The sequence below is a fragment of the Leiobunum rupestre genome, chromosome 6 (assembly GCF_980474605.1).
Source record: "Leiobunum rupestre chromosome 6, qqLeiRupe1.1.hap1, whole genome shotgun sequence".
Taxonomy (NCBI): Eukaryota; Metazoa; Arthropoda; class Arachnida; order Opiliones; family Sclerosomatidae; genus Leiobunum; species Leiobunum rupestre.
In genome coordinates, this window is record NC_143389.1 from 49087892 (window position 1) to 49107606 (window position 19715).

The window sequence follows — 19715 nt, forward strand, 5'->3', positions numbered from 1 at the left end:
AAAGAGTCTAACATAGTACCCCTAAGTATGATATTGGGAATTTTTTTTACTACTTCCGTTCTTCACGCTAAAAAAATTTATCGGTAGTGGCCCCATTAAATAAGCTAACCCAACTTCCGGTAACTTGATATTCTGAGAATTTGGCGCTCGATTTTGAATACCGCCATTTTTAGGCTTAATGCGTATTTAGCCTCGTTAAATTGAATATAACCTGCAAAGCAATATTTATGGAAGACTCTTCCAATTTCCAAATTTTGGTGTACAGTATGGCGATAAAGGCAAGAGCGGCCAGAGCTGCAAACGTTGGTGTTCCACACCAAATACCTGAGGATATATTCCCTTTAATTTCGTAGACAATAGTATGGTTACGCAACAGACTAAATATTTTGGAGTACTATGGGATTGACTGAATTGGAACTCTGACTCCTTTTGGTTTTACCGATTTATCTTTGGTGAAGAAAGGATGTAGTAATAAAAATACACGAGGAAGGCTTCAAGTGTCATACTTAGGGATATTATGTTACTTGTGGTACTATCAAAGGCTGTACCCGGTGTACAGAATTTCCAGAAGTGGCTAGCCCTTCGATATTCTTCGCCGGCGTTCCTACCGGTGTATCGGTCGCCCCTTACTGGTAGAAAGGTGAAATATTACACAGGGAAAGGTTAAGGGGCGTGGTTTTTCTTCGGGATATCACGTAGCCGCTACATAATATCTGTTAACTTGATTTCATTCTTGGTTCGATGTATTTTACGCTGGTAACTGTGTTTTGACATAAATAACTTTTAAAAGATTGTAGCATGAACTTATTAAAGTTATCGAGAACGTATTTCAAATAGAAACAGTAGCGCCATCTGCTAGCGGCTTGTTGTATCATATTTTTTATAAACTAAATATTTAAAATATACTATTTAACTGTTCATGATGAATTTAACAAATTGTGAAATTTAATTTAAATTAAAGTTGCACGAACTAGATTGGGAGTTAAATTTAATTTTTTTGTAAGTAATTATCAAAATATAAAAGTAAACGATCAAACGTTCGATAAAAGATTTCGCTTAGATCAGGTTTGTACGTTCTCCGTAACCCGAATACGTTCTTGATGTGATTTTTTAATATTGGAATTGTTACTCCCTCTTAGTTTTAAAATTTCTTTGGACTTTCAGAACAGGCAAACATTTCGTCGTATTGTCTTGAAGAGTGCCTTCAAGAAGAGGAAAGAATACGAACAACTTTTAGAGTCTGTACCCATGTTACAGGGTTTAGAAGTACGTCACGTAGAGAAACGTTAATTAAGCCTAATTTAACTGTAAATTACAACTCTTACCCATCATTTTTAGGCCTATGAAAGAATGAATTTAGCCGACGCGCTGATGCCAAAGTCATATGACGACGGAGAATTGATAATTAAACAGGTAGAGTACCAAAACTCAATTGCTAAACACGTATGGAAATAAACCTCGTAAAACGTATTCGTCTTATTAACGTTTAGGGTGACGAAGCCGATGGTATGTATTTCATTGAAGCTGGAATGGTACGAATCACAGTTGTAAGTGAAACTATTATTATTACCCGAAATTTAACGTATATAGCGTATATCTAAGTTTATATATATATATATATATATATATACAGGAGGTTAACTCAAAAACGATACAGAGACAATTACTCAACATGTGTTTTAGGTAAGAATTAGAAATTTTCAGGTTACATAGAGCGTGCAGGGGGACAAATATCAATTAAAATTTAAATGACCTTGAACCAGGTCTTCAAGGTCATTCAAAATTTATCTCTAGAACCATTTGGATTAGAAGAATGGTTCCAATTAGAAATGTGTACCACGTCTTACTTTAAGACTAAACAACTTTGATCCGATCTGATTTGACCAATGAGAAGCCGAGAAATGTTAGACCAAAAACTATAAGGTCGTGTGTGGTATTCTAATCAAGATACGACATTTAAGGGCTGATAAATCGAAAACTACAGACTTAAGGGAAAAAAATTATCGTCACACTCTAAACCGAGTGGGGGAGTTCGAAATTTACAAATTAGGATGACCTTGAAACATCAGTTCAAGGTCATTCAAAATGTTTTTTAAGTCAAATTAACTATTACCCGAGGTAAATAAACCAATAAAACTCCAAAATAACCTTGGCGCGCATTTTTCTAATTGGAACCATTCTTCTCGAGATAAATTTTGTATGACCTTGAAGAGCTGGTTCAAGGTCACTGACATTTGTGCCCCTGCACGCTCTATGTAACCTGAAAATTTCAAATTCTTACCTAAAACACATTTTAAGTAATTGGCTCTGTATCGTTTTTGAGTTAACACCCTGTATAGATGTTGTAAAATATTATTATTGTCATCCGACCCTTATTAATTTCACTCATATTTAGCTATACACCTTCTAGGACCATCTAGAAAATTTAATTAGTTAATTAAGCGCCTCGTCACTTGACAATTCAATCAAAGACTCGCCGGCTATAACGAACGCCTACGCGCCGAGCCTTGATTGAATTGTCAAGTTATACCAAAAGTGTAGATACATCTTCGGATGGAAGTATCCAGGGGGGAGTCAATTTTTAATGGGGGTTAATTTCACGCTAAATGTAGAATGTGAAAATTACATGAGATAATTTATTCATTTATAACCAATATTTTCTGATTTATTGGATTTAAATTTTCACTATATGACGTAATTCGCCTCATACTATTTTTTGTTCTAAAAGCTCTTATGTTAAGGTTGCCACAATATTTAGAAAACTTGGAGAAAATAGGTCTAAAATTATGGAATTGTAAAATAGGTCTAAAATTATGGAATTGTAAAATAGGTCTAAAATTATTGAATTTGAAAATAGGTTTAAAATTAGGGAATTTGAAAATAGGTCTAAAATTAGGGAACTTTAAAATAGGTCTAAAATTAGGGAATTTGAAAATAGGTAGACCTAAAATTCGGGGAAACGTCAGGGAATTGGAAAATAGGTCTAAAATTAGGGAACTTTAAAATAGGTCTAAAATTAGGGAATTTGAAAATAGGTAGACCTAAAATTCGGGGAAACGTCAGGGAATTGGAAAATAGGTCTAAAATTAGGGAACTTTAAAATAGGTCTAAAATTAGGGAATTTGAAAATAGGTAGACCTAAAATTCGGGGAAACGTCAGGGAATTGGAAAATAGGTCTAAAATTAGGGAACTTTAAAATAGGTCTAAAATTAGGGAATTTGAAAATAGGTAGACCTAAAATTCGGGGAAACGTCAGGGAATTGGAAAATAGGTCTAAAATTAGGGAACTTTAAAATAGGTCTAAAATTAGGGAATTTGAAAATAGGTAGACCTAAAATTCGGGTAAACGTCAGGGAATTGGAAAATAGGTCTAAAAGTCAAGGAAAAGTCAAGTAATTTGAAAATAGGTCTAACCCCAAGGAAAAGTCAAGTAATTTGAAAATAGGTCTAAAAGTCAAGTAATAGTCTAATAGTCGGGGAATTTTAAGAACTAGTGAACACGTCAGGGAAAAGTCGAGGAATTTGATTTTTTTTTGCAAATGGAATACGATTACTAAAATATTGTTAAATTTTATCTTGCCTGATAAGCAAATACCCTGGTGGTGGGCCAACATGTTCAGCGGTTGGCCTACCACCAGGGTATTTGCTTTTCAGGCAAGTTAATTTAAGGGGGACAGGCAGAAGCAAACCTAGGCCTTTAATATAAGTCGGGGAGAATCTTTGGATATGGTCAGGGAAAATCAGTGAATCTGAAACATTTTGCGAGAGAATTACGTCAGTGGAATAGGGAAAAGGATACTTCTCTCTTAAGAGATGTATCATATACTTCTGGTTAAACTTCCGAGACGTGACCGATAATTCGCATTTTCGTTGCATAAAGTAATGAATATTGTACACGTAGGCCTTCTGAGTTGTCCCTTCCTTGCCCCCCATTTTTAATATAGTCTTTTCAGTGACGATTCTCAGCATGCGTGCATATAGGTGTATATAATTATAAATAAGTGAACACAATGGTGAAAAGGCCATCTTTGATTTGGCATGAATGAAAAAACAAACGAACCTAAACGACGTTGTTCTTTCTCTCTCTCTCTCCGAATCTCAAATGATGGTGTACCTGTCTCTCTCTCTCTCTCTCTGTGTTCACACTATCCGCTTTGTTTTATCACAATTGTTAATCTGCATGTGTGTCGTGTCACTTGATGTGGGCCAAGATTAATAAGAACGTCAATAGTCAAAAGGTTAGAACGGCTTGCTTGTTTTTTTATTATTTTTATTTCCTTTTCATTATAATTATTATTATTGTTTAATTGTAATTATTAAAACTGTTTCGTAACTTGGATCATTTTTATTTTAAATATTTTGAAAGAGGAAATAATTATTCGTGGATGGAATCCGTAATACGTTGTAACACGTTTGTTTTCCGTTAAATTAAATTAATAGATTGAAGAATCTTCCGATAAAGGCGAAGAAGTCGAAGTTAACAGGTTAACTAAGGGTCAATATATTGGAGGTATTTGATATATATTTTTGTCGTCTTTATTAAATGTTAACCGAGGGGCTAACCGACCCAAGAAATCTGGTGTACACGCAGCGAGGAATACAAATAATTGTTTCTGAAAATCCAGAAATCCACATAAAATATAGCAAATATGATAAATACACAAGAAACATGAGAAATACACAAACATGAGAAACGCACAAGAAACATGAGAAACGCACAAGAAACATGAGAAACGCACAAGAAACATGAGAAACGCACAAGAAACGTGAGAAACGCACAAGAAACGTGAGAAACGCACAAGAAACGTGAGAAACGCACAAGAAACGTGAGAAACGCACAAGAAACGTGAGAAACGCACAAGAAACGTGAGAAACGCACAAGAAACGTGAGAAACGCACAAGAAACGTGAGATACGCACAAGAAACGTGAGATACGCACAAGAAACATAAGATACGCACAAGAAACATGAGATACGCACAAGAAACATGAGATACGCACAAGAAACATGAGATACGCACAAGAAATATTGTAAATATAAGAACCACAAGAAATGCGGGAATTGAACAAGAAACGCGGGAATTAAAGGCATGTGGGAAATTTGGGAATTTCACAAGAAACGCGGGAATTGAACAAGAAACGCGGGAATTAAAGGCATGTGGGAAATTTGGGAATTTCACAAAAGAAATGTGGGAAACGTGGGGATTTCATAAGAAATGTGGGAATTTCATAAGAAAAGTGCGAAAATGTGAGAATTCCACAAGAAACGTGGGGAATATGATAATTCCACATGAAACGTGGGGAATAGGATAATTCCACATGAAACGTGGGGAATATGAGAATTCCACATGAAACGTGGGAAACGTGGGGATTTCATAAGAAATGTGGGAATTTCATAAGAAAAGTGCGAAAATGTGAAAATTCCACAAGAAACGTGGGGAATATGATAATTCCACATGAAACGTGGGGAATAGGATAATTCCACATGAAACGTGGGGAATATGAGAATTTCACAAGAAATGTGGGAAACGTGGGGATTTCATAAGAAATGTGGGAATTTCATAAGAAAAGTGCGAAAATGTGAGAATTCCACAAGAAACGTGGGGAATATGATAATTCCACATGAAACGTGGGGAATAGGATAATTCCACATGAAACGTGGGGAATATGAGAATTCCACATGAAACGTGGGGAATATGAGAATTCCATATGAAACGTGGGAAATATGAGAAATTCACTAGACACACGAGAAATTCACTAGACACACAATTAACATGGGAAATATGAGAAATACACAATTAACATGGGGAATATGAGAAATACACAATTAACATAAGAAATATATAGTAAATACGATAAGTGTACAAGAAATATAGGAAACATGGTAAATGTACAAGAAATATAGGAAATATGGTAAATGTACAAGAAATATGGGAAATATGATAAATACACAATTAACATGGGAAATATGAGAAATACACAAGACATATGGCAAATTTGACAAATGCATAAAAATGTTGGAAACATGTCAAATGCATAGAAATATTAGAAATCTCAATAGACCCATGTTGAAAGTTGGGGGGCCGAAAATTAACATTTTTACCTGGCAACTCAGCATTTGGACGGAACATACGTTTCCTTACTTCCGCCTGTATATTTCAATGGCGGTCACGTGGTTCAAAACGTCACAAACAGGATGTTCCGTCCAAAGGTCTCACTTAAGCCTCGTCTGCGGCCCCTCTTTTGTTATGGGTCTATAGACAATAAATACGAAGGAATATTTCTGGAAATACAGAATTTTTCTAGAAATATAGGACATGAGAAATCTTGAAATAAGGACATGAGAAATCTTCTTGAAATAAGGACATGAGAAATCTTTCAGAAGTAAGGACTAAGGACATATGAGAAATCCTTCAGAAATAAGGACACGAGAAATTCTTCAGAAATAAGGACATATGAGAAATCCTGATAACTATAGGAAATCTCGGGAAATCCTAATAATATACGGATAAATATTTTCAATATTTCTAAAAATCTAAAAATATTTGAGAGGCCTCGGAAATATTTGAGAGACCTCGGAAATATTTGAGAATCCTCTTAAATATTTGAGAATCCTCGGAAATATTTGAGAAAGCTCTTAAATATTTGAGAATCCTCGGAAATATTTGAGAATCCTCGGAAATATTTGAGAATCCTCGGAAATATTTGAGAATCCTCGGAAATATTTGAGAAACCTCTTAAATATTTGAGAATCCTCGGAAATATTTGAGAAACCTCTTAAATATTTGAGAATCCTCTTAAATATTTGAGAATCCTCGGAAATATTTGAGAATCCTCGGAAATATTTGAGAATCCTCGGAAATATTTGAGAATCCTCGGAAATATTTGAGAAACCTCTTAAATATTTGAGAATCCTCGGAAATATTTGAGAAACCTCTTAAATATTTGAGAATCCTCGGAAATATTTGAGAATCCTCGGAAATATTTGAGAAACCTCTTAAATATTTGAGAATCCTCGGAAATATTTGAGAAACCTCTTAAATATTTGAGAATCCTCGGAAATATTTGAGAAACCTCTTAAATATTTGAGAATCCTCGGAAATATTTGAGAAACCTCTTAAATATTTGAGAATCCTCGGAAATATTTGAGAAACCTCTTAAATATTTGAGAATCCTCGGAAATATTTGAGAAACCTCTTAAATATTTGAGAATCCTCGGAAATATTTGAGAAACCTCTTAAATATTTGAGAATCCTTGGAAATATTTGAGAAACCTCTTAAATATTTGAGAATCCTCGGAAATATTTGAGAATCCTCGGAAATATTTGAGAAACCTCGGAAATATTTGAGAAACCTCGGAAATATTTGAGAATCCTCGGAAATATTTGAGAATCATCGGAAATATTTGAGAATCCTCGGAAATATTTGAGAAACCTCGGAAATATTTGAGAAACCTCGGAAATATTTGAGAAACCTCGGAAATATTTGAGAGACCTCGGAAATATTTGAGAGACCTCGGAAATATTTGAGAGACCTCGGAAATATTTGAGAGACCTCGGAAATATTTGAGAGACCTCGGAAATATTTGAGGGACCTCGGAAATATTTGAGGGACCTCGGAAATATTTGAGGGACCTCGGAAATATTTGAGGGACCTCGGAAATATTTGAGAGACCTCGGAAATATTTGAGAGACCTCGGAAATATTTGAGGGACCTCTTAAATATTTGAGGGACCTCTTAAATATTTGAGGGACCTCTTAAATATTTGAGGGACCTCGGAAATATTTGAGAAACCTCGGAAATATTTGAGAAACCTCGGAAATATTTGAGAATCCTCGGAAATATTTGAGAATCCTCGGAAATATTTGAGAAACCTCGGAAATATTTGAGAAACCTCGGAAATATTTGAGAAACCTCGGAAATATTTTAGCAGTATAGAAAACATGGTGTACATTAGTTTTCGAAGTGGCTAGCCACTCGATGCTAGGGTCGATTGCACGTATTAACTTATTGGTTTGTTTTTACTTTGCCTTCAGAATTGGCTCTAGTTACACATAAACCAAGAGCGGCTTCAGCCTACGCTTCTGGTCCAGTCAAGCTGGCTTGTACGTATTTTCTACTATCATTAAAACTATTGAGTCGCCTTTAGCAACTTCACGAAAAATATGTATCCCCATTTGACAGTTTTCTTCCCAATCCAAAACGATGAAATCAACAACATAAGTTAAAGGGATCCATCACTCACAACAGGGGGAGGCAGAGGGGTAACATCAAATCCAGACTTGCAGTGTGCTTCAAAACCAGTTTTTTTGTGACCCCTATGCCTTCCCCTGTTGTGAGTGATGGATCCCTTTAATAATAGGGTTCATACAAACCTGGAGAAACAGAAAACCTGGAAATATCGTTGAAACGGATTCTTTCCAAAAAAATCCGGGAGATATCAGGGAAATTTTTAATATTTAACCAAACCTGGATATATCAGGGCAATTCGTTTGAGTCTGGAAGCGCTTCAATAATTATATATAATTTTTTTCAATTAAACGAAAACATGCGGTGCTTTAGCACCTGGAAATATCAGGGAAATTTCCAGGAGAAAACCGGGAAATATCAGGGAAATTAATTTTCCAAATGTTGTATGAACCCTGAATAATTACGTTTCACATAAATGTGTCAGTTCCTTAGATTCCGCTTGGTAATACTTTAGAATGACTCTACATATTTTTCTGAACTGCAGATAAATAAACCTATTCCCAAATTACTTACAGGGTAACAAACATTTAGAGCAAAGACCATAGTTAGAGGTTCGATTTTTAATTTTTACTAGGTGGCGCCAATTTAAACTTTTTTCCTGGGGGTAATGATTAAGTACTGACCTATTTCTTACAAAAACTAAAAACAATCGCGAAAAAAAAAAAATTCGTGATTTTTAGATATTTTAGAATTTGTACTTTTGCCTTGTCATAATGAGCGCGTGCAGGAAGGCGTAAGTTCCGTATTAGAAACGCTTATCTTAATGGGTATGACATCAATTAATTCTACTAACTGACACATTTATGGGATTAATTATATAGTTATGAGATTATGAAAAATATTTATTGTGTGAAATGAGATAACCCAAATTTAATTTCCTTGTGTCAAATGGGGAACTTCTAGCTAATCATAGCTAGACTCGCACGCGATGGCAATTACGACGGAATTTCGATAATTTTACATAAAATTTGCCAGTTTCAATAACATTACCGCCATCTATCGGTTATAAAAATTTAGCGCTGAACAAGACAACGCGTTCTTAAAAGCCTAGTTTTTCTTCTGCCTCTCACCCTTTAAATTAACTTTCCTTCCAAACAAATACCCTGGTGGTAGAACAACAGCGGAACATGTTGGCCTACCACCAGGGTATTTGTTTGGAAGGAAAGTTAATTTAAAGGGTGACAGGCAGAAGAAAACCTAGGCCTTTAAAATTAGTCTCGCACTAAAGTACCATCTTGGCCAATTTCGCTAAAGTCAAAACTAATGAAGTTGGCTGTGGTATTTGAAAAAATCTTAACATTATTGAAACTGGCTAATTACGCCTAGCGTAAAAGCGCCATAGTGAAGTTGCATTTTCGGCGACTTTTTTTTTCGATTTAGAACGCTTATAACCATTTCTCTTTAATAATTCAGTTCTAGATGTGCAAGCTTTTGAAAGGTTACTGGGCCCTTGCATGAGTATCATGCAACGTAACATCAACAACTACGAGAAACAGCTAGTGCAAATATTTGGCTCTAAAGCAAATATGAGTGACCTCCGGCGATGAGACAAATCACCCCCGAGAATAAGGAAAAAAACCAACAAAAACACACGAGAATTATAATAAAAAAAAAGGAAAAATCAACATTTCCGTTGCTTTTCCTACACTTTTTTCCTTTTATTTTAAGAAAAGTTCTTTTTACATAAAAACAAAACCTACCTTCCCCATTTTCCTTCTTGGAATACAACAACCACAAAAATATATAAAAGAGTAGCGAGATAAATATTTAAGAAAAAGAGAATATATTGAAAAAATGTTTTTAATGCTTTGACGAAAAGAATAATTTTTGGGGTAGAGATAAAAAACGTGTTCTAAATAAATGAAATGAAAAGAGAAAATTGTTCGTCTACCAAAATAGCGCTCTTTTGTGCGTGTATGTAAATGTATTTGTTCCTTTTTCTCGTAAAAAGAAAAAACATGACTCCTCCATAAACTGAAATGCCAAACGAATTTATTTCAATAATGGGTAAATTATTATGGTCCCCGAAAAAAAGTACTTGTTGTAGATAGCTACGATGGTTTTTTTTATAATTTCTACTTGACAAATAATTTAAAAAAAATAGGCAATTTTGGGAATATACTATCCATAATAAAAAAATATTTGGGCATTATTAAGATTAATAAAAACATTAAAAAGTTTTAAGTTATAATTAATAATAAGAAAAGCTAAACGAAATCCCCGTACACTAAACGTATTTATTTAAAAATATTTGTTTAATAGTTCTGAACATTTCTGGATCGTATAGACCTTTATTAACCATTTTTAAACTAAAATAAAAGAGCTTTAAACTTGCGTTTAACCGTCATCAATCCAAGCAGTGGTATAATATGGAAAAAATAATAATACAAAAATACGACGCGTAGAAGCGGAAAATTTATTTAAAATGAGCCGCAATTTATTACGATTACATTTATTTTTTGATTTTACGATTTCTCCTAACCCATATGTTTAAAAATCTGTGATATCAAGGTAATGAGAGAAAAAAAGTAGCTCATGGGTTAGTTATTACTTTCTAGTGCTCAATATTAAACAAGGAATAAATAAATCAACAGCTTTGTAAAAAAAACAAACCACACATAAACAGAATAGTAAATAATGAGCCTGAAAACTTAAACATTAAATATAAAAAAAACTAGTCCTGAAAGAAAAATATAAAAAATAATGCAAAAAGGGTTTGCGTTAAAAAACCACCTAAATAATGCATAATGTTATCATTAACAGTGTTTTTGACTTGGTAGATTTAAAATGAGAAGAAAAATAAACCTCCAATTAGGTCAATTGTATTTCCCTTGTAAAAATTTCGGTATTGTTAAATAACTGGCCATTGGAATTGTAATTATGGGATATATTTTAAGATGGTAGAGTGGCTTAAAGAAAAAGCTTTTAAATCTTTAAAAGTGTCACTTTACTAGAATGAAACTAACGTGTATAGTTTTTACTTTCTTTTTTGTTTAAATATTTCTATGAGAAAATAAATTAGCTTATAAACCAATGGTCAGCAAACCAGAGAGAACCGTGTGTAATACATCCTAAATTGTATAGAGGATTGAAAAACTGGCGTGTAAAATTCCTCTCAAAAACCGTGTTATAGTAAAAAAAACTAATGAAATTAAACCATGAACCGTTATTATCAACGTATGGTAAAGTGAAGACACATAATTGTTCGAGTAATTGTTTCATATAGCTGTTTTTCGACGTTCATTTTTAACAAAGTGTGCCCGAGCAGTCAAACGAACCGTTTATGTTTTCAAATAGTCTCGCTTTCATTTACAATTATTAGGTCTAAAACATATCGAAAAATTATGGCGGTAAGCTTTTTAAAATAGGGGCTAAAAAGAGGGAAAAAACCCATTGTACAAATTTAGGAGGAAAAAAAAACAAGCGTAGCCTATTTTTGCGGATTGTTGTTTGTTAAAAATCTTGCTTATTGAAAAAGGTTAAATATTTACCCGAAAAAAAACCCTTTTAAAAAACCGAAATAATGTATGGCATGTCTGATAAAGTGTATAATTGTTTTTCTTTAAATTAAAGCTGAGTTTTAAAGAAATTCTTTGTGTTTAGTGCATTTTCGTCACGACGGAGTGCTGACCGAAACCTTCCAAGATGATAATTTTCAATATTTTCTGCATGCTTTATAATCGCTGATTATGGCATTTTTTTGACGTAGGTGGCTTCGTGTAGGCTCCAATATCAAAATCTATCTATTTTATAGGCGTATAGAGTAGTGTTGAGGTTTTTATGCATGCATTTCGTCGCCAATTTTCCTAAAGACTCCTGGAAAAATGGCGTTCAATATTCACTAAAATTATTCTGTAAATATTTTAATTGAACCTTATGCGTTGCTCCAAGTTTACCCTATTTTAAATAAATACTTATGCTTTAATTTAGTCAATATTTAATTAAACCCACATATTGGGTTTATGGGGAGAAAATAATATCATGTACGCGTCCTATTAAAAAAAAATCCTAACGATTGATTTATTTTTTTGCCGTCTTTCGGTTCACACTCTTCACTGGAGAGTCTTCAGTTTTCAGTATTCACTATCACCAGTAGCGGTCGCGATTCTGAACGTCAGTTTTTTTTATTACAGTTAATGTAAAGATATTTAGATTCAGTGTTTAATTCACGTTACAAATGAATAACAAAACATTTAGGGTAAGCGTTAAGTACTTAACTAGTACGCTCTTAATTTGAAACGTCGTTTTCAGTTCTTTTTAGTTATAAGCTAGTCTAACGTTAACCCTTGGTTTGCGAAGTAGTAGGTAAAGCTAAGCTGCAGGGGCTGGGCTGCGGACAATTTCGTGACAGATAGGTTTTCGGCTTTAAAGAATTTTGTTAAAGTCATTGATTTACTATTGATCTTTTGTTTTTAAAATTTATGCATGATTTTTAATTATATAATTGAATAAATGTAATTTTTTTGAAATAATTTTATTACTAATCCTTTCGTTTCAATTGACTATGGTTATATCTCAGAACTTTAGTTGTAAGAGCTTATGATATTTCCAGTTGCATGTTATTACTAAATTCTTTAGAATATTATTGGCATGCGTTGGTGTTGTATATAAGCAACATAATTGAAGTATGATAAGCAAAAAGGAAACTAACATTTGTTTTCCAGTTGGCTGCTATGAAATAAAGTACTCTCTTGGTCTTAACACACCTTCCTTTCGAGACTGGTTCTTTCAGTCAATCCATCTTTCCCTCTGAAAACTCTCTTTCTTTCTTCACATAACCGATCAGAAGGGTTTCTGACCCTTCTAAACCACCGCCAAAATTTCGTTCTCAACATTCAGGCAGAGTTTCACCTCAACAACCAACTACTTACGTAGAAGGTTTTCATCTGGCGATCTCTCCGGAGAGCTAGCTGATGAAAACAATCACGGAAGTAGGGATGGTAGTCCGGGACCACTACAACAGCAGTTCTCAGGACAGAGGGGAGAAGGCAGTCGAGACTCTTCAGATTTATCGTTAAATTTACGACCAAGCAATACAACTAGCGCTCCTAGTTCCCCAGCCAAAAATATTTCGAGTTTCTTAACCAGAGGCGCTTCTTTAAGTAGCGCAGCTGCGTCGAAAGTAACGGGTTATGGGAAAGAGAGACAGAAAACTTTACTAATCATTGATGACCAACATACTGACTGGTCAGCACCTTTTTGTAGCGGACTTACAAATATTCAAACATTTTTGGTGCACTAATTGAAAATCATTTTTTCTAGGTCAAAATACTTTAGGGGTAAAAAAATCATGGGAGATTGGGATGTTAGGGTTGAACAAGTAAGAGAATGAAATTACAAATTTGAGGCTGATATTAAGTGGTCATTATTTTAGGCCGAAATGAAGGACATAAGTTTAGCAGCCCAATCTGAGTATGGAGCCACTGTTAGTATGATGGTTTACAGAAACGGAACTAAAGTTGTTAGGTAAAAATAAACGCTACCTGAAGTATGTAATATATCTCTTACAAGCGAAATATCCATTTGACTATTCTGCTCATGATATTCGCTTGATATCTGTACCTTCGCAGGCTCCTGTTGATTTTTCCAAATACTTTTTGAAGGAAAAAAAATTATAAGTTTCTAAAACTATTACAAAGGGAAAATATTAGTTACAAATTAGTAAATATTCTTTGGCAATTTAATTTTTACCTTTTTCAGCATTAGGCAAAATAATATAGGCTGTGCATTTTGAGCTTTTATATGCTTCCATGGTTTGGTAGTAAAACTGTACCACCCTGAATCTACTTTGAGATTGCGAAGGTACATGTTTAATTTTTATGCCTTATGTGGATACCGATCTTGCAAGAGATATAATAGATCTTCTGGATCTTATAAAATAAAATTTTTTTAATAAAAATTCTTTGAATTATTGACAATTTAAATAATGTTTGTTTTAGGTCATTTAAACCTGATTTCCTCCTAATACGACAACATTTAAGAGATGCAAATGAAGATTTTAGGCCTATTCTTTTGGGTTTTAAGTATGGTGGAATACCAAGCGTGAACAGCCTTCACAGTTTATATAATTTTCAAGATAAGCCATGGGTGGTAAGCAAAGATTGTTTGTTTTCACCGTTCCACACGCTCAGTTTTACACGTTACTTGACTTTAATTCTAGTTTTCCCAACTCTTATACATTCAAAGAAAGCTGGGTAAAGAAAAATTTCCCTTAATGGATCAAGCCTTTTTCCCTAATTCCAAGGAAATGGTTAGCTCTTTTAGGACAAAATTTGTTCTGTTTAAATAAAAAATATTGTATAATTTTGTTTTATTTTTAAAGCTAACAGCCTCTCGTTTTCCCTGCGTTGTTAAAATTGGTCACGCCCACTCTGGTTTGGGGAAAGTAAAAGTTGAAAATGTTCAAGATTTTCAAGATATTGCTAGCGTCGTTGCTGTAGCTCGTACGTACTGCACTGTTGAACCGTTTATAGATGCTAAGTACGATATGCACATTCAGAAAATTGGAACGAGCTATAAAGCTTTCATGTAAAAGCAATTTAGTAGCTTTGGGGAATTTGTTTTAAAATGTGGGTTTTTTTGGCAATATCAGGAGAAAGTCAATATCGGGTAACTGGAAAGCAAACATGGGATCGGCCATGTTGGAGCAAATTGCGATGAATGACCGATATCGTATGTGGATTGATGAAGTATCAGAAATATTTGGTGGTCTGGATATGTGCGCCTTAGAGGTTCTCTGTGCTAAAGATGGTAGAGAATATATCTGTGAAGTATGTATTAAGACTTTTTCCGGCAATATTTAGACCGGTTACCAGCTAAATGGCTCTATCTCATCTTCATAGGTAAATGACTCGGCAATGTCATTGTTGGGTGAAAGTCAAGAAGAAGACAGGAAAACAATTGCCGATTTAGTGGTATGCAAAATGCAAATGCACTGCAGACCTATGGCGTAAGTATTTTAGTTTGTAACCAATTAAATTCTCTGCGCTTTTAATACTAATGAGGCTCTTTCTTCTATATAAAAAGCAAACAATCAAATGTAAGTTACCCATCAGTAGATGAACAGCCTTTAGCTGAGAAGCAAGTCCCAACTCAGGTTAGTATTTGGAATTAGAAGACTTAGCGCAACACTGAATGTATTTTTTTCCAAAAATTAGCCCAAATTACCCAAGCAGCCTGGTCCTGGCTCGTACTCTGGCTCAGTGCCTCCTCCGAAACCAGAGCCACCTCAGACTATGGCCAACTGCCCAACTTCTGCTCCAGTTGGTACACTGCCACCACCATCTAGTCAAAAGAGCACCACGGTCCCTCCTGGAACAACGGTACCTGACGCTGCTCTCGGAGCTCCTACCGCTGTAGGCGCTGCTGTTGGAGGGGGTGGATTGGTCAGCGGAGTTACAGGAGGAGGAGGAACCAACCCATTTGTTAGCACAGCCCCATCTTCTCAACAGCAACCACCTCAGCAACCTGCCAGACCACCGGAGAGGGGAGGCCTTTTCCGCAGGGAATCGCAAACGGGAGATGAATCCGAAGATACAATGAAGAATTTGCGCAAAACATTTGCAGGAATCTTCGGAGATATGTAAATTTTTTCTAATTTATTTGAGATAAGTAATACACGGTACTACTTTTTCAGTAGAGTTTAAGGGAAAAAAACCTAAGACAATAGGTTTTACAGTGGCTAATTTTAGTAGGGTAATTATGTTAACTAAAAAAACATCGGCAGCTATGTAAGCATTTTTTGCAACATTTTATAGGGTTAATATAAGAAAAATAAAGAGGATAGTTTACGGAGGTGCTACTATCAGTTGCGAACTATATATTTAAATTTTAAATGGTTTATATAAATTATAAAATATCGTTGGTTAAGTGGGAATTTTAAAAATTTTATTAACAGAAAGCTAATATTGATGATAAGCTATGCCGCTCGTATCCAATAGTAATACCTCTTTAAATAGAATGCTTTAAATATATAAGAATATATATATATATATATAACTCTTCCGAATCAAACAGTTGAATGTTGCAAGCCTTACGAATAATTATATTCCTGGCGATGTTTTTAATTTCCTCTCGTATTAATTAGTTTAAGAAAAAAAACTTTCCCATAATTCGTATTCGTAAAAGTGAAAATTAACATCATTCAACAGTATTTAAAACAAAACTCGGTGTTGTGAATCTTCTATTCAGAGTATTCTAGTTTCGACGATTACTTTTAAATTGCAAAATAAAAAATTACTTCTTGCCTTCTCTAAAAGTAATTGTCGATGTCATAATCATACCTATAGATGTGTCTCGCAGATAGATTAATTTTTCCGCGTTATACAGCAATAATGTCTGTCAGTGGGGCTGTCACAGTAAGTCGATGGTAAAATTTAATTTTTCGCAGTAGTGGCACATTTTTTAAAGGTGTGTTTGGCGATAGTCTACCAAAGCGAAAGATATTATCGATTTATAGAGCAATTATTGCTCAAGTGTGATTAAATCTAAATTAATAGCTGCAGCGTCTTATAAGAGTAGATAATATTAATAAAAAGCTCTTTTTTTTCTCGTTTACGGCTATCACAATTAGGCTGGCAAATTTTTCCAAAACTGTAATAGTTATTTATTTTATACTTGTAAATGGTAATAACTGAAAATCATTTCATGCGTACAAAGATCTCATTAACTGTTTGATGAATAATCAATAATAACCCTGTAGTTCCTTGTCATTTATTAAATTTGTATGTATTTTTTAAAATATGTTGGAAATAGTATTTTTAGTTTTGACTGGTATTTAAATTATTGTTTGATTTTATTTGTACAAAGGTATCTAAATTTTGATGTACTAGTCACGTGTTAACTGTAGTAAAACGACACAGTTTTTGGAAAGAAATGCCACGTAGCTTTTGCATAATATTGCATTTATACTAAGTAGGAGAAGTAATTTATTTAAAAAAAATGTTTGGTGTATACTTGTGATAGTCTTTACGTGTTAAACAAATCAATATCAGTCGTGAATGAACCATTTGAATATAAAAGGGAAAAGTTATAAGGAGGTGTTAAACGTTTACAAGAAAAAAATATCATTCCGGAATTCATAGTTTCACTTAATGGTGTCATGATGGTCAGTGTTTTCAAATCATAAAAATTATGGTGCTGCACGTTACAAAAAAAGTGGGCAGAATCAAGTCCCCTCTCTAAAAATCAAGTGTTATCGAGTCTGGAATGTTTTGTGAGGGTTTAATTATACTAATAGGCCAGTTTTTGATAATTACTTTGCTGCCTTTTTCATTTACTTATGGTTAAAATTGAAATATCAGTATTATTTTTCATTATACATTATTCTATGTATTTATTTTTGTAAGATTTTTTCATTTTTTATGGTTTTTTAAGTAAATTTTTGCTGTAATGTGCTAGCTGGCCTAGCAGTATGCTCTAATTATTTGAACAGGTTGTTCTCATGTCAATAGAAATGGAATAAAGAAGTTGTTTTAGGTGATTTGTTAAATATTGATTGAAAAACCCGGTTGTGTAACTCTTAGTTTATTATAAAAATTATGCTAAAATAATCACAAACAAATAAGGTAACGTATTTACATTTTAAAATTTATCTCTACATAAGTTTATTAGTTACTTATGGTCTATGACAGTTCGATTATCATATTAACAATTCATTCTTCTGCTTAGTAGCTTTCAAAGCTTTTCTAATCACTGTCCAATCTTCAAGAATTTCATTTTCATGCAGCATGTACACCACATATGGTCCCGAAATTGTTACTGGCTTTTTCCTTTTATCAGAAGATGAGGAATCTGGCTTTCGGTGGCTCTTTTTGTAACTAACTTGTTCATTCCAGAGATCCGACGTAATGTCAACACTATTTCTGTCTTCTTCCAAGTGTCTTATTTTCTCTTCCAAGTCACTTTTGATGGAATCCCAAAGCAAAGCCTTCTCACTTTCAAAGTTTTGGTATGAAGCTAGCTTTTCAGCCCCATTTTTGTTTGTTATGTTAGCAATTTTAAATTCTCGTAAGATACCAGCTATCTCGGTCTTTATCTTCATGTTAATTTTAAGTTCGTCCAAGGGCTGAATGTACTCAACAGCTCTTCCTGCTCTAACTTCGTCTAGTTTAAGTTCAACTTGATTTGCTCGTTCGCAGTAAAGTTGTTCCTTCAAATGAATAAACTGTCTTTCGAGGTCTGCCATGTCATCCATACATTCTGCCCTGCGTCGCTCACAGTCAGCTTCATCCATTTCTGAACTGTCATCATCGTCGTCGTCAGAACCTGTGCCTGAAGAAGAATCTGATGATGATTTTTCACTTTCTGGTGTTTCTTGATCCATATCTTCAACTTCACTGTCATTAGTATCATCCTTTAAACCAATACCAGGCATGTTTTAAACCGGTGTGTTAGCCAGCGATCCTCTATAATTAATTTTTATATACGATTATATAGACTTCTAATTAATATATTATTGTTTAAAACTTACTTTTAAGTTTCGAATTAAGTAAGCAAAGCCAAATAATGATCGTTCGGACGCGCGTTGATTTCACGCTTATCCAGTAGATGCCGTCGTCTGCTGCAGAAGTTCAAACATTCATTCCTGATTTCCACGGCCAACTTAGTTATACTCGCGACTCGCGTACTCGACGGGGTCTCGATCGAGAAACGGTTTGAAATAATTTTTGGATTGCCTCCAAAATTCGTCTGTTGCTGACGTCACCCAGATGAGATCCCATTGATTTTCAATAGGATCTGATCTCAGTGACATCACGATGTTCGTTAGCAACGAAGTTACCAACCTTAGCCCTTAGCAACCACAGCGTATCGAGGCAACCTTTTATAGCCTAAAATTTACTAACCTTGCTCGGCGACTACTCGCTTTTTCTAGCCATGGACAGGGTTGGACATAAGGATATCTTTTTAATAGTGAGCCTCCTATTTTAATTTATTTTAGTAGTCACTGATAGTAGTCTAGTCAAATTGACTAGTGAGCCCCCAGATTTCGATCAACTTTAGTAGACAGAGCATAATAATCAGCTAAGCTAATACCTAAGTCATCAAGCGACTTTTATAGCCATTAGTTCGGGTGGCCGGGTTACGATGCGTAGGAGGGTGGTTTCAAGCCCTTCATGCTACGCGGGTCAACAGCTCCCTACACTAACCTCAACAAGGTTTTATGGAAGGGGAAACCGAAGAGCTCGGGGAAAACCCCTTTAACCAGTGGGGAGTGATTAATAATAACTAATTTGGGAGAGCTTTAGTTGTAGACTGAAATACAACAATTTTCCGTTACAAGTTAATTTATTTTTCTTAGCACTAAAATATATTTCATCCTATTCAAACGATAATTTGCTCGCTATAAACGTTTGAAATTTTAATTTCGTGGCATACTCTCGCACGCGATACAAAGAGTGGAGTTTTTTTTATAGACGGCTTTTACAATGCCTTAACAATTTAATATATATATATTTTAAACAAAAC

At 34.3% G+C, this 19715-nt stretch overlaps 3 protein-coding genes across 6 annotated transcripts in view; 2 read left to right on the forward strand and 1 right to left on the reverse strand.

Moving 5' to 3' along the window:
• The window catches only part of Pka-R2 (cAMP-dependent protein kinase type II regulatory subunit), a 109216-nt gene extending 97377 nt beyond the window's left edge, over positions 1-11839 (forward strand). For 3 of the 4 annotated variants that reach the window (XM_090178619.1, XM_090178621.1, XM_090178618.1), the window contains exons 5-11: positions 1165-1266; positions 1339-1413; positions 1491-1547; positions 4213-4239; positions 4442-4511; positions 8036-8104; positions 9663-11839. In XM_090178619.1, coding sequence (XP_090034745.1) covers positions 1165-1266; positions 1339-1413; positions 1491-1547; positions 4213-4239; positions 4442-4511; positions 8036-8104; positions 9663-9796 — 534 coding nt within the window. In that variant the 3' untranslated portion in view covers positions 9797-11839. The remainder of the gene's footprint in view (positions 1-1164; positions 1267-1338; positions 1414-1490; positions 1548-4212; positions 4240-4441; positions 4512-8035; positions 8105-9662) is intronic. The other variant, XM_090178620.1, reaches the window with a different exon arrangement.
• Positions 11840-13306: 1467 nt separating this feature from the next.
• Syn (synapsin) lies at positions 13307-17721 on the forward strand. Its single transcript, XM_090177738.1, has 10 exons — positions 13307-13436; positions 13512-13569; positions 13624-13715; positions 14189-14339; positions 14410-14499; positions 14572-14777; positions 14842-15019; positions 15092-15198; positions 15276-15345; positions 15407-17721. The coding sequence occupies exons 2-10, from the start codon at positions 13540-13542 to the stop codon at positions 15833-15835; spliced, it is 1353 nt and encodes a 450-aa protein (XP_090033864.1). The 5' UTR covers positions 13307-13436; positions 13512-13539; the 3' UTR covers positions 15836-17721.
• A 62-nt stretch (positions 17722-17783) lies between these two features.
• Positions 17784-18846, reverse strand: Brms1 (breast cancer metastasis-suppressor 1-like protein). The gene is made up of 2 exons (XM_090177662.1): positions 18721-18846; positions 17784-18655 (listed from the first exon to the last, which is right to left on the reverse strand). Exon 2 carries the CDS (start codon positions 18622-18624, stop codon positions 17890-17892), a length of 735 nt encoding a protein of 244 aa, XP_090033788.1. The 5' UTR covers positions 18625-18655; positions 18721-18846; the 3' UTR covers positions 17784-17889.
• Between the last annotated feature and the right edge of the window lie 869 nt (positions 18847-19715).

Bases quoted from the DNA above. Each gene is read 5' to 3' on its own strand.
- Brms1 (XM_090177662.1), bottom strand. From the start codon at position 18,624: ATGCCTGGTATTGGTTTAAAGGATGATACTAATGACAGTGAAGTTGAA.
- Syn (XM_090177738.1), top strand. From the start codon at position 13,540: ATGGGAGATTGGGATGTTAGGGTTGAACAA. The intron at 15,020-15,091 runs GTATGTATTAAG...TCATCTTCATAG, and splicing joins GTAGAGAATATATCTGTGAA to GTAAATGACTCGGCAATGTC. The intron at 15,199-15,275 runs GTAAGTATTTTA...CTATATAAAAAG, and splicing joins ATGCACTGCAGACCTATGGC to CAAACAATCAAATGTAAGTT.